Raw genomic sequence first — 14,546 nt, 5'->3', positions numbered from 1 at the left:
CTCTTCTCTCTCCCCATCTCAGCCTGGGTGGAAGCGCCGGATCGGCGGAGTCCAGCGAGGCTTTGAGCTGCCAAGTTGTTTTCCTGGTGTCCCTTGTGTTGTGGATGATGACACAGCTTGTTTTTTAAGGCATCTGAATGTGAGAAATTAATTTTTCTCTTAACCACTAAGTGCTTTGTCACTGGAAAAAGAAGAACAGTTAATTTCTCGTGAACTCAGAGTTTGTATTTTGCATAAAGGAACTTCTTTGTTTGCCTTGCCCTGTATTAAGTCCACACATTGCTGCTAACCATTTGTATTTACACCTCCAGGTATTTAGAAATCAGCTAGGAATAGTTGGAGGAGAGATCCCTTGTGTTAATTTACCAGAGTTAATCACTCTTGGTCCTTTATGTTTTCCAGCTGGTGTTCTTACAATAATGTGTAGGTGAGAGCAGGGTGTTTGATAAATGGCAGGCAGTGAAGTTGTCATTCCATTTGCAGCATCATGCCCTGAAAATAATATAAATCCTGACAACGATGAGGGAGGAAGGATTTTGTTCAGCACTGTCTGAGAATCCAGCCTCCCCTGGCAGTGATAATGACAAAGCAGAAAGCCTGGATTGTTATTCTGGTTGCACGTCTGTAGTTAAAATCTGAAGTGAGAGCAAAGAGAAGAGGTGTGGTCACACCCAGAAACCCTGTAGGCAACTCCCAGTGCTGGAAGTAGAACCCCAGTTCTTGGTGCTTCCATCAGGCAGGAGCTTTTTCTCAGCAAGGGAAGAACAGTGAATTTTTTGTCCTGTGGAATGGGAGACTGTATTGAACAGATCAATTGAATGTGCCAATAATCACAATCGGGTGAAGTCTTCATCAATTCTGTTTTCTTCAGGTTTAGTCAGTGCCGTTTTTTACTTTCACCCAACATAGAATCTTTGGCTTTCTTCCTGTTTTTCTAAAAACCCCCGTCAATAACCTTTCCTGGGAGTTTGTCTCAGCAGCATCTTTGAATGACTCATCTCTGCATTAATTCAACAGTCCAGTTCTTAACCCTGCAAGGCGCCAAGTCAGCATAAACAATGACCATGCCCCTTAAATCATTCTTCATAACGATCTCTTTGGTCAAGAATTTAATGTCTGTACTTGTCAATATTCAAGACAAGTCACCTAGGGCTCTGTCAGGAAAAAAAAAAAGCTCCTCTAAAAGCAGCTGATGCTTGGTGAAACAGTCACCTTGCAAGGAAGGAAGTGACTCCTTCTCTGTATCCACAATAAGCAAGCAAATGATTTTTTCCAAGTTGAAGTCTTTGGCTCTTACATGTTTATTGGTTAGACTTTGCAGTTTGGGTTTCTTTCATTGTGAACTGCATTCATTTCAGCTGGAATCTGTTAATCCACAGCTAGAATCTCTTAATCCACATTTTCCTCATGTTTATTTCAGTTAATCCACATTTTCCTCGTGTTTGCTCCCCACAGGGTTTTGCGCAGAGTTTCCTCCGAAGAATGTCCCCCCGAAGTTCCATCCCTGGCTGTGGTGTCACTTTTGAGATAGTCTCAAACATTCCAGAGGTGAGTAAGAAATCAGAGTGTCTCAAATTGGCCAAGAGCCTCTAATTTTGTGCTTTCCCCCCTAGTTTGGGCGTGCTGGCTCTTGCTGCTGCCAGCATAAACTCTGGTTTGTGAAAGATGGAGCCTGTTCCTCTACGTGCTGTGACTTAGCAGTGTCACTGTGTATTTTGTTGAGTGAGCATCTATTTGCTGAGGTCCTTGAAGAGGCAGTTTAAAGAGAGATGAGGGGGAAAAAGAGGGAGGAAAAATGGGCAGGTGAAGTGGCTGCTGCGGGGAGCACGAGAATCTGTGGAAAAAAAATAACAAAGTGGCTTTTTCTCAGTAATGTCTTTATGCAGCTCTTGATTCCTGAGCATATTCCCAGTTAGATGCTAATCCTTTCTTTCCAAAGAGATGCTCTATCAGGGCACTTGTGAAAACATTAACACATGAAGAGCCAAAACTCTGATTGCTGCCTGGCTCTTTCATGTTCTGCTGAATTTTGCACTCTGTGTTGAAATGCTTCTCGAGCAATGCTCTATTTTTTTTTTTCTTCTTGCAGCTCACTTGAAATTTTGTTTTCCTCTCAGGTTAGATAACGCCCCAAATGTGCTCAAGCACTTTTTAATTATGAAATATCTGAATGCAGCCCTTTTGCTAATTAATGGCAATGTCTTGCTGTGAGACTCTCAGAAAGAACCCAAAAAGCCTCAAAACAATAACCACGTACAGCTTGAGATGTCTGTGACAGTGGCAGCAGCACCTGTGCAGGTTACGTAGCACAAGGTGTTTATTTGGATCAGAATCTTCGATTGGGTATTAGGAAGAAATTTAGAGTAGATATTTAGGAAGAAATTTAGAATAGATATTAGGAAGAAATCCTTTTCTCCAAGGGTGGTGAGGCAGTGATTGCCCAGAGAGGTTCTGGACTCCCCATCCGTGGAAGTGGCAAAGGCCAGGTTGGACAGAGCTTGGAGCAACCTGGGATGGTGGAAAGTGTTCCTGCCCATGAAATGGGATGAGTTTTAAGGTTTCTTCCAACCCAAACCATTCCATGGTTCTCATCTGCCTCTGAGCTAAACAATGCTGAGCTGGTGCCGTGTGCTTTAAAAATGCATTTTCTCTGGGAGTGATTGGGAGATTTTGGGTTTATTTTAAAATGCTGCCCTCTCTTTTTGCCTCCCCAGGATGCTCAAGGGGCTGAGGAGCGGGAGGCACTGGCCAGGATGGCAGCAAACGTGGAAGATGCAGCTTCAGCTGACTCTGAAGCCTACATTGAGAAGTACCTGCGGAGCGTCCTGGCCGTGGAGAACATCCTCACCCTGGACCGGCTGCGCCAGGTCTGGCTGGAGCAGGGAGTGCTGAGAGCACTGGGTGCCATCCAAACACCCTCCTGAGTGCACACAAGCTACCAAACAACCCCAAAAACCACCCCAGTGCACCTGTGGCAAAGATCCAGGGCAGCAGAGATGTCCTCGCTCAGCTCCAGCACGGATGGGAGTTCCCTGCCCAGGGCTCAGTTCTGGGGGGCTTGGTTTGGTTTTAAGGCTGTTCATTGCTAATTCTGGTTCAGGAAAAGGAGTTGTGTGGCCTTAGCTTTTGCTTTCTGAAGCTTTACCAATAGTTTCTGCAGTTGCCAGTAGAATTTTTATCATTTTGCCCACATTCTACTTTGAATTCATCAAAGCCATCCTGCCAATAAAAAAAAGACATTGATTGGGTTAATTTCAAGTACTATAACTTGATCTGTTTACCAGGAAAAATACAGGAGAGAAAAACATTTGTTAAAAATTGTTCTCCTGGATATAAATTATGCAAGCACAAAGAGAAAAGTTATGCAAAACAAGCTGGAGCTTGTGCCTGCCCACTATAAATTCACAGGGAAGTGTGATGCACTTTAAATATTGAAAGCAAGTTCCCTGTCATTTATAATTAGTTTAAAGGATTAAAATAAGAGCACAGCTAGGAAAGAGAGTGTAAGTCTTTGCATCTCTCTCATCTCCTAGAATCAAGACTGCAAAATCCTACACGTGCCAATCAGCAAAATACCAGATGTTAAAATTTATCCATTGATAATTTTAGCCGTGTAAACTTTACAGACAGCAGCCTGTGCCACAAGGCAGCTCAGAAACATTTTACTTGTATAGACAAAGCTATCCTGGGGTGATCAGCGCTTTAATTCTTGCCAAACACACTCATTTTCTTCGTTTTGCTCTCTGTGACTGCCAGGAAGTTGCTGTAAAGGAGCAGCTGATGGGAAAAGGAAAACTCTACCGCAGGAGCCTGAGCTCCCCCAACGTGAATCGGGTGAGTTTTCCCTGCTGGCATCTCCAGCAGCTCCACTCTTCATTCTCAGGTCCTGGAGTCATGGAATAGAGCAATGAATTTCCTTCTTCTTGACCCCTCTGTGCTATTTTTTTCCCCCTGAACAATGGAGATTTTTCATTTCCTTTCCAAGTTGAAGGTTTTGGTTTGTTTTTTTTCTCTCTTTTTCTTTAGAAGATTTGAAAACAAGTTACAAGTATATGCTGAACTTAAGCTGTGTACCAGTGTTGTGCATAAGAAAAATGAGACTTCTGCTACCCAAAATTTTGAAATAAATAATTTGATAGAACTGCTAATCAAACTCATGTCAAATTCTGGCTCCTCCCAGGTCAAGAATTAAATTTTCACCATTAATTTCTTGGATTTTGATTCTGCTTTAACCACAGAACTGTTTATTTTTAGCCTTACTAGTCAAGAGGCATAGCTATGAATTTTTTTTAAAGTTCTTTTTAAGAAATAATTCTGCTTCTTTTAACTCTTCCAGCTTTCTGCAAGCCGCCAGGATTTAGCCCCCCCTTATAACCTGAGCAGTAACAGGGTGAGTATCTGCAGATCTCCTGGGAAAACTGGGGGAAAAAAAGGAAATTACCCAATTACTCAGTGATTAGGGGCATAAAAGGGAAATATCTGTGAAAAATGGGCCACCCTCATGTGCTCCTGGATCCTTGGGGCAGAAATAGGTTGGGATGTGCTGCTCTGGGGAAGTTCCCAGCTCTTGTCCCAGCCCCTGTGGGATGCTCAGGAGCATTGTCCAGCTTTGGAGCTCTTCCAGAGCTTTCACCTGGGTGGAGGAAAAAAATTCTGGGAGAAAGGAAGAGTTTTGGAGTCCATATCTCAGTTCAAGTCCACCTCTAGACAGAATAAATACTGTAAAGAAAGTCCCTGACCTCCCAGTGGTCCTGAACTTGTGGTGGGTGATAATCCAGCTCATTTCACTCCTTAAAAACACCACTAGAGACCCAAAGCATTGCTTTAAAAGGTGAAAAATTAAATTTAAGCTTATTTTCCAAATCCTAGATCAACTGAAGGATCTCCTCCTGATAGATATTCTACCCAGCAAGCGTGGAGTCATTTTGAGGGGGAGAATCTGGTGGTGACAAGGCATTTTAATGCATAATGCAGTTGCACAGAATAATAGAATTTTGATGTAGTGCTCCAGCATTGGTTGCTAAATCTGCTACATCTGATCCATGGAGAGAATGCTAAAATATGTGCAGGTGATGAAGTGTTTGTAGCAACTTCTGTTTGGAGAGAACTGTGGGGTGTTGCAGTATTGTAAGGTTTTTAAAGCAAAAATTAAAGATTAGGATTCGTAATGATTTCTGTTTTTCTCCTCCCTTCCCCTCGATGATTTCTCTCATTGCATGTTTCAGAGTCCAAAGGTCCCAGCAGAGGTAATGCATTAGGTCCACCTAATGAGTGGGATAATAATTTTATCTCACTATAAAGTTGATTTTGCTCACTCACACGCTTTTATTTCCTGCTTTGAAGATGCTGCTGGTGGTGCCTCATTTGCATAGCACAGAGCAAACGAGTTTTTCCATTGAAATGCTGTCATTAATGCAGCGTGAACTGGTACAAAGCAGAGAACTTTTCTCCTTGGGTGCATCTGATGGGTTCTTACAGAGCTGGAGCTGTTCAGTGCCATTTCTCACAGATTTTTTGGACAGGGTGAAGTCATCTCAGAAATAACTCCCTCTCAGCTGAAAAAAACCAGACATGAAAGCAAGCAAATATCTAAATATCTGCCAGTGAATATTAGCCTGGAGATGAGATAAACATTGAGACTTTCTCAAATCTTGCTCAGGCTTTATGTCTTTTATAGCTCGGTGTGAGCAACTCCTGATTTCTGTGAACAAATGACTTTAAAATAATAACTGGCCCAATGGAAAACATGCTTTCCCTTAGTTTTGTGTCAGTGCTCTCAGAGGAATGTCCCCTTTTCCCAAGCTTTGAATTGCTGGCAGTGGTTTGCATGAGGTTTTGCAGCTCTTGGCCGTGGCTGTAGTGGCTGACAGAGACTCTGCTGCAGGAATGTGGAGCTGAGGTGGTGGAGCTGCTCCCCTTGCTTGCAGTGAGCTTCAACCCAAGGCACTTGTTCCTCAGGACATGGAGGTGGGACCCCCCCAGCTGGGAATTCCTGCTTTTGAAGGGATCTCTGGTTCCAGTTAGTGGAAGTGTCCCTGCCCAGGAATTAGGTGATCTTTAAACCCTCCCAACCCAAACTGTTCTGTCATGCAATGATCCAGTTTCAATAAGAAGATGATCAAAAGCTTTTGTAACCCAAATGAAATATTTAACAGATCCTTAAATGTCCCTGTAGCACACAGACACCACAGAGCTCACTGGTGAGATCAGCCCTGTCCTAAAGGACCTGAGAGGAGCTTGACAGGCAGAGTTTTGGTGAAGCTGGATGTCTTTGTCCCTTGGTGAGAAATTTGGTGGCAAAGAAGTCTTTTCCAGCAGTCATGGATTGTTATTTTATTGTCATTTTACCAGGAATTTGGTGTTGTTTATTATAATAAGCCAATCCCAAACAAGTGATTTAACGTATCACAGGAAAAAGCAGTCACAGGACACTCAAAACACCTGAACTGGGTGCAGAATATGGATGGAAGCCCTTTGCACACCCCAGAATATTCCTTCCCTTAACTTTTATTCCATTTCTTTATTTCTCTCTCTAATTGTTGTTCCTTGCATCCCTGCTGCCTTTGGATTTTTTACCATTTTTTACTATGTTACCATGGATTTTTAGCTTTGTGGAAAGGGCTCCTGAGTCTCATTCCTCTATGTCAAGCACCATCCATGCTGGTAAAATTTGGGATTTGCTCCATTCTCCATCACTCAGAAAAGCCAGGGCTCATTCTCCTTTAAGGAAAAAAAAAAGTATTAAACAAGAATATTCTATGAGTTGAAATAAGAATTAAAGATGGTGTCAATGCAACTACAACAGGCAGCTCAGGAATTTCAAGAATTAAGGCATGGATTCATCTTGCAGACTTTGGTAGTAAGAACATGGATGGGTGATCACATCCTGGAAAAGTCCTTCTCCAGGACTGGAGCAGAGGTGTGGGATTGGAACATTTTGGGGAAAAAAAAACACCTTAAAGAGTATCCCAGTGTGCTGAGAGCACAGAGAGATTGCAGGGAGCAGGATGAGTCCAACTGAGCTGTGCATTCCTGGGGAATATTTAAGTCGCCACTGGGAATTTTTAATTTCTGAATTTACTTCAGAAGAGATTCACGGACTTCCTGCACGTGGCCTCACCTCTAGGTCCTGTCTGCTTGCTTAAATGAGAAAAAGGCAATTTTTACTCCTGTTACCACTGCAGATGTGGTTAGAGAGGGGAAGACTGAGATGATTTTGATTTCTCCTTGTACATCAAGTGATGCAGGGGTATTGAGTGTCTTAGTCTTGATATCAAATACAGGGGGTGAATTTTCATGTTCAAGGGGGCTTTTGTGGGAAATTTAATTTAATTTATTTCAGTTGGACGCTGAATTTTTAAAAACTGAGTTGACTAAACTGGATGAATCAGAGGCACAATGAGTGGAAGGCACCTCTGAGGTGTTTTACAGATCACACTAAATTACATATTGATGAAAAATATCACAAGTTGCTCTTAAAACACCTCTGACAAGAACAATTTTGTCTTGGACAGTTGTCCTTCCTTTCCCAAAGACTTAGTATTTATAGCTCAAAATCCAAGTAAGGCAAGATGGTGCCATTAAATCTTCAGGTTTGTCTGAGAACCAGAGTTTTTTTCATCAAATTGATACCGTGTAGATTGAACTTGAATAATCCTGCTGTTCATGAGAACAAGTGCCTTTTGTCCCAGCTGTGTGTCCCAGCTGTTTGCTTGTGTTCCAGTGCTCCATGGTCACCTTTTCCTAAGCCTTTTCTGAACTGCTGAAATAATAAAACACAAGAATTATTCATTTCTCTTACCCAGTGGCTGCATTTTAATGGTCTGTCAACTTCAAGGAAAGATTTGTCAGGTAAAGCCTCAGATGACTTAGGTAGTGATCATCCCTACCTGCCCTAAAGGTTTTGTGCATGAAATAAATCCCCTGGGGTTTTTCATGGAGGATGTGTGAAAGAAGGGAAGGCAGAGGAGAAGCAGGAGAAGGTTTTATAAAAATAAACCACTTTATAAACAGCTCTGCATTAAAACACATCGAGGGACGTGCATTCTTCTGGTGGCTACTTGGATTTGTTAAATTAAATCACTTGACCTCTGTTTGGTCACTTGGCAGAGAGCAAATATATTCATGAAATGATGACTCCTCTGGGCAAATGATTTATCAGCTTCCTCTCTTTCTCTCACCACCCTTCTTGAGAGAGAAAAGATTCACAGCACTTAAATAATAATAAGAAAAATAAACTTAAAACTTGGTGCATGCACAAAGCTACACAGGAGAGTGCTGGATGACATCCAGATGGGAAACTTGGGAACTTCATCAAGTTAACATAGTTAATAATTATTTTTATTTTAGTGAGATTGACATGGGTTATCTTTCAATCTAGCTTAGTAAAATCATTCATTAATTACCTTTTCCCTCTGCAGAGTACTTGACACTTCCAGTTGTCTCCAGTATTTTCTTTTTGAAATGTTTCTCCACCCATTAGTACCCTAATTTTGATGGTTTGTTGTCATCTCAGAGTTGGGGGTCCCAAATCTGACCTTCAGGCTAAAACTCTGATCTCTGCACTCTCTCCAAAGCAAGTGTAATTCAAAAACCCAACATGCCTTAAGTAAACAACCACACAAATCCTTTTCTCATTCCTGTTCTCAGGACCTTCATTTTATTTCTCCTGGCAAAATACTTAAAATTATTTAGAAAATGTAGTCCTCTATAGTATCAAGGCTGAAGCAAAATTTCTGAAAGATCCTACCAAAAAAAGCCTTTTCCTACAGAAAAAGTCACCAAATGCTGCCATTCTTTCTGTGCAGGATGAATATTCTGAAAGGGTTCTGCTGGTTCTTACCTACTCCAATTTTTCAGCATTCCCCAAACAGGGCTAGAAAGTCAAAATATTGCTTGAAACCATTTTACTCTTGGAACAGTCAGTGAAGGGCACTTCTGACTCAACACATCATGACTCAGAAAATTATTTAGTTGCTCTTTACCTGCACTGAGTCCTTGTTCTGGTAAGCTACAATACCCTTGAGTATTTAATATTCTTTCTTTTCTTCTTTTTCTGTGGCCTCCAGAACCACTTGGGTTTGGCTCAAGATTTGGCACCTTGATCCATTTGTCTTTAAGTGGATCACTATCCCAAGATCCAAAAGGATCACTAACCAAGCTTTATATTCTCCAAAAATGAAGCTTTTCACTCTTCCATAGCTCTTTTTCCTAATCCAGTGCCAACATTGACCAGGCTGATGGCAGACTAGGCCAGGAGGCAACAAAACCAGTATTTCAAGATAATTCTGAGTCTTCTGCTATTTGGTTTGAGTCTTCTACTTTTTATTAATCTCTGCACATGATAAGGCAACCTGAGAGAAATCTGCACTAATAGGAGCACGAAAGCCAAAAATAAAATCCATATTTGGGCATGAGGAATAGGAAAGATGGTTTCATAGAACCATTTTTTGGAATTTTCCAGCCTCAAACGTGACTCTTGGACGTGTGTAAGACATAAATGAGTTGCAGGTCAAAGATGATGCTGGAATTGGAGGCTTAAAGTCATGGGCAGAGCAGGAAGCTGCCAAGAAGGGCTTAAACACCAAAGTCCTCAAAACCAGCAGACAAACAAACCCCTGCTGCTGCCAGCCTGGCCTCCACCAGCTTCACTTCCAGGATGCCTCAGTGACCTCAGACACCCATCAGTTATCCCAAATTTGTCTGTACTGGCTGTACCTGGAGCAGGAGGGCTGAGGACAGGTCCTGCTCTGCCCAAGTGAGGTTATTTGCTATTCAGAGCAGGAGCAGCTTCCCTGGGACTGACTTATAGATCCAAATGGAAATGATTCTTGCCCTGGGCTGCTCACTGTGACCTTCAACCCAGTGGAGAAATCTATTCCTCCTATCCTGGCTTATTTATTATTTGTGAAACATTCATGACTTCAAGTTGCAGTTAAGATTAGTTTGGCTGCCTGTCATTATTTTTATGTTCAAGGTCAGATTAATTCCTTGCATCCACCAGTGGGGAGCTTGAAAAAGCAAATTTCCCCCCTCTTCCTCCAGGAAAAAACACACTAAACTTGAGGTCTAGGATGCAGCAGGTCCTTCCATCCCTTGTAACTCCTGCACCTTTTTACTGTGAAAGTATTTCTCTTCCTGTTACGTCTTTGGAAACACAAGCAAAATCCAAGTGTACAATAAAATCCAGATTTTGCACCCACCATAGCAAAACTCTTCACCAAAAAAATAAACGGGATTAGACTTCAGTTTTTATCAGGGATTAGACTTCAGGGTTTTTTTTGGCTGCACCATCCTGTCCTTGCAACCTCTGGTTGTGGAAAGGTGAAGCTTTGCAAGCTCGTCCTGAGAACATTTTGCCACCAGAACAGGACAACACTTTCCCACAAGACCCTGAGACTTCTTGAAGTCTGGACTTTTTTGACCCATAGGCTCATAAATGAGTGTTGAGATGCCTTCAGGTCTCCGGTAAATGAGAAGGAGCTGCCTTGGCGGTTTGATTTTGCATGTGTGCCTCCCTCAGACATTTTCAGGACAGCCCCATGGAATTTTGGTTTCCCTTCCAGCTCTGCACATTCAGTTTGGTGAACCAAAACCATGAAACTTCCAGCAGAGCCACACCCTGACCAGTCACTTGGACTAATCATTGCAGACAAATTGATAAATTATTTTGCCTAGCAAGATGAGAGAATTAATCAAAAATGGGTTTGGACACACAAATTCTTGACACTCACATGCTGATGTGAAACAGTGGCCTGGGGTTTCTCTCTGTTAGCCAAGAGGCTTTGTCAGTGGGCCAGTTTCTGGCTGTGAGTTTGAGAGGAAAGTTCCAAAACCACATTTTTTTTCTTGTAAAAACAAGAAAAATCATCCCTGGTGTGCAGAATGGTGTGTGGGATCCATGGGAAAACCCAACCAGAGAACCCTGGCATCTTGGGAAGGCAAAGGAGCTGCTCTTTTCTCTGTCACTGTTTCTTCCTCATCTGCATCAATCTCTTGTAGGGCTGAAAATAATCTTGTTTCTTCAAAACCCTAACCTGTCCTAATGTTTTTTGTGTCTCCTGCTATCCACAGCTTGGATATTCCAACTTTCTCTTTCCCAGAAAACTTTGCAGTGCCACAGTTGCTTCCTCTTGATCTCCTTTCTCTGACTCCAGGCACAAACATGCAGCCTTTAGGTCTTGTATTTCTTATCTTGTGTAAAGCTCTGTCCTCACCCTTTTTCCTGGCACTGTTTCCACTAGTCCTGAGTAGATACACAAAATATTCAGGAATTTTGGGCAGACAGCACCATGTTATTTCCACCTGGTTGTAACCTACTCAGCTTCCAAAACACAGCAGCACAAGTGAGTGAAATATTACAGCTATGAGGTCTGGAAATAAACTTTTTCTGTGCCTTTATGCTGAGGGTGCTCATCTTTGCAACTAAAAGCACCTCTGGGGAAGGGTCTTTCCTCAGCTCTGGCACTCTGAGCTTGGCAGAGGGGCTGTGCAGGGTGTGTCAGGGTTGCTGTGCTCCTGCTGTTGTGCTAACTTGGAAAAACACTTTTTTTTTCCCCCTTTAGGGTCGATGGGAGAGTCAGCAAGATGTGTCCCAAGGTGCCACAAACTCCAGTAGAGGCATTAGTCCATCTCGGACCTCCCTGCCAGGCTCTGGGCAGCAGAACCACTCCCCTGATGCAGGTAAGGCTCTTCTTAAAATCAGACAACTGCCCTGATCCAGGTAAGGCTCTTCTTAAACTCAGACAACTCCCCTGATCCAGGTAAGGCTCTTCTTAAAATCAGACAACTCCCCTGATCCAGGTAAGGCTCTTCTTAAAATCAGACAACTCCCCTGATCCAGGTAAGGCTCTTCTTAAACTCAGACAACTCCCCTGATCCAGGTAAGGCTCTTCTTAAACTCAGAAAACTCCCCTGATCCAGGCAGGGCTCTTCTTCAGCTCACAAAACTCTTCTAATCTAAATAAGGCTCTTCTTCAGCTCACCAAACTCCCCTGATCCAGTTAGGGCTCTTCTTCAGCTCAGGGAACTTCATAAATGTGGGATGAAGTCACTGCAGCTCCTGAGTGTCACCAAAAGTCAGAGAGTGCTTTCCCTTGGCTAATTCTTTGACCACAGAAATCATCTTAGACTAAAAAGAAGGTTTTAAAAAAATTTTATAGAGGGTTTTGGGTCAGCTTTGGGGTTTTTTTTTCCCCCTTTCTCCAAAGAATAATTCTTTTCATGTGTGAATATTTTGTTTTTCCAACAGGTATTGGTAGCCTGGCTGCTTCCTACCTGAATCCTGTCAAGTCCTTGGTGCCTCAGATGCCAAAGCTGCTGAAGTCCCTGTTCCCTGTGAGAGATGAGAAAAAGGGCAGGCAGAGCTCTCCCCTTGCACAGCAGGTAAGGCATTAAATCACCCACAGAATCCAATATTGGTGAGTGCTGCTGGGCTTGCTGGCAGAGAGCTGTTTTATCAAAGTTGTTGCAGAGCAAACCAAGCTTTTAGGCACAGCAAAGCCTCGTGATCCATTTCCCCTCCATCCTGTGCAGGGATAGTGGAGCTGCTGGAACTTATTGACACCCACTCAGCCCACACTTGGCTTTTTACAAGTGCCAGCTCCACTCCCAGGGTGATTTATGGGCCTCCCACTCGCAGCAACAATGGTAAAATTTATGAAGGGCACTTAGTGCTGTTTGTGTATTGCCAGGAGGAAAATGTAATTCTATTTTTAATTCCTTATTTCATATCCTCACTCCTCACCCAGCTCGTGTCACCTTTTACCATCTTTCCCTGTGTACTTGGGGCAGTTGCTTTTGTTCATTCTTAGCTACTCCACACTTCAGGGAAGCATTTGATTTCCTTTTTTTCCTTTTGGAAGTTGTGCTGCAAAGCTCCCATCTGCTCCAGATGTGCCTCCTTGAGCACAAGTTGATGCACAGTCAAACTGACTGAAAAAAAAAACATTTCTGTCTTTTAAAAAAACACCAAATGAAATAGAGAATCCCATTATAAATCGTGTAATCTCCTTTATTTGTGAGGAATATTTATTTATAAAGGAATATTTCCCTCTGGAGTAAATGTTGAAGGTTTAACAAACTGTTTTGAAGATGAATCTGGAGCCAGATCTCGTGTGAAAGTTTTTGGGATTCCGTTCTGTCCATGCTGGCTCTGCTCTCACCCTCTTCCTTTGCCTGGAGTTCTGGAAGCTCATCACTTACTAACTCAGACTTTTCTTCACCTCCTGCCATGCAGGCAAACATTTTAAAGAATATCTTCCTCCAAACAAACCCTAAAATCTCTGAACAACTCTTTTTTTTTGGTGGTTGAATCCAGGTCTTTTGTTTGCTACCACTAAACTTACTGTCACAAGAACATCCCAGGAATAAGGAACTTGTTTTAGCATAATAGAAATACAGTAAAATATTAAATAGATAAAGCAAAAATAAATCTACGAACACTTAAATATTTTTAAAAGAAATTTCATGTAGCACAAATAAGAGCGAGGCAGTTTTAAAATATTCTTAGCTTGATTGGGGATTCATTTTACATTTTAATCTTGCCTTTTGCTTGGTGCTGAGGCTGGAATTGTACAAACCCCCTCATCTATGAACTGCAGAGAATTAAAATGAAGGTGGTGACTTTCTTTAAAGGTATTTGGGTATGGAAAGATGCAAATAGGTGCTCTTACAATTGCAGTGAGAGCCTTTCACACCTTCTTGAATCCTCAGTGAATCAGTGAGAGCTGAGAGGAGCAACGAGGCCTAATTTCCTGCCTCTAGTCTAACCACCTGTTCCCACTCCTTTCCTGCTCAAGATCAGTCCTGGATGATTTGTCTAGAAATCAAGTTTTCAACTACAGAGACATCTCCTCAATGAGATTTTAGTTTATGGTATGGATTACTATGGAAAGTCAGCCAGGTCATGATCTCAGTGATTTTTAATAGGAGGGGAAATGCTATTAATGCTTTGTTTTTTAAAAAATAAGAGGAGTAGGTGATGCTTCAGTGCTTGCACTCGAGAGCAGCCCAGGGTTTCCATGACCAGTGGATCTGTGTCATGTCATGAAATGTTAGAATTATTCTCTACTTTCAGGTTTTGCAATGGGACAAATCAGCTTTATTGCAAATGCACCTCCCTGGTTTGAGGGGTTTTACAAATTCCTTGCAGCTCCATCCATAGGAAAATGGGGCTTCTTCACTGCTGTCAGCAATCCCAGGGAATTGTGGAGTATCCTGAGGTGGAGAGATCCACAGAGGTCATTGATCCAGCCCCTGGCCCTGCACAGACACCCCAACAATCCCACCCTGTCCCTGAGAGCATTGTCCAAACATTCCTGGAGCTTTGACAGCTTTGGGAATGTCACCATTCCATGGGGAGCTCTTCCAGTGCCCCAACACCCTCTGGGGAGAAAACCTTTTCCTAATCCTAAGGAAAGATGCTCAGAGGAGAGAAAAAAAAAAAAAACAAAACAGAAGGAATTGCCCCAGAATCAGCTCCAGCTGCTTCTGTGCAGCACAAAAATCAAAAGGTGCCTTTGCAGCAAGTCTGGCTTTTGAAGATC

General features: G+C 42.5%; 1 protein-coding gene across 5 annotated transcripts in view; it reads left to right on the top strand.

Annotated features, from left to right (window-relative positions):
- Positions 1-14,546, top strand: part of KIF13B (kinesin family member 13B) — a 120,207-nt gene that overhangs the window by 90,303 nt on the left and 15,358 nt on the right. For 3 of the 5 annotated variants that reach the window (XM_064411562.1, XM_064411561.1, XM_064411564.1), the window contains 7 exons: positions 1,456-1,548; positions 2,715-2,867; positions 3,757-3,834; positions 4,337-4,390; positions 5,226-5,246; positions 11,565-11,682; positions 12,251-12,384. In XM_064411562.1, the coding sequence (XP_064267632.1) occupies positions 1,456-1,548; positions 2,715-2,867; positions 3,757-3,834; positions 4,337-4,390; positions 5,226-5,246; positions 11,565-11,682; positions 12,251-12,384 (651 nt within the window). The remainder of the gene's footprint in view (positions 1-1,455; positions 1,549-2,714; positions 2,868-3,756; positions 3,835-4,336; positions 4,391-5,225; positions 5,247-11,564; positions 11,683-12,250; positions 12,385-14,546) is intronic. The other 2 variants (XM_064411560.1, XM_064411559.1) reach the window with 1 other exon arrangement.

Source organism: Passer domesticus, chromosome 3 (assembly GCF_036417665.1).
Source record: "Passer domesticus isolate bPasDom1 chromosome 3, bPasDom1.hap1, whole genome shotgun sequence".
Lineage (NCBI taxonomy): Eukaryota > Metazoa > Chordata > Aves > Passeriformes > Passeridae > Passer > Passer domesticus.
The sequence above is the reverse complement of the archived record's forward strand: the minus strand, read 5'-3'. Positions and strand labels throughout refer to the sequence as shown.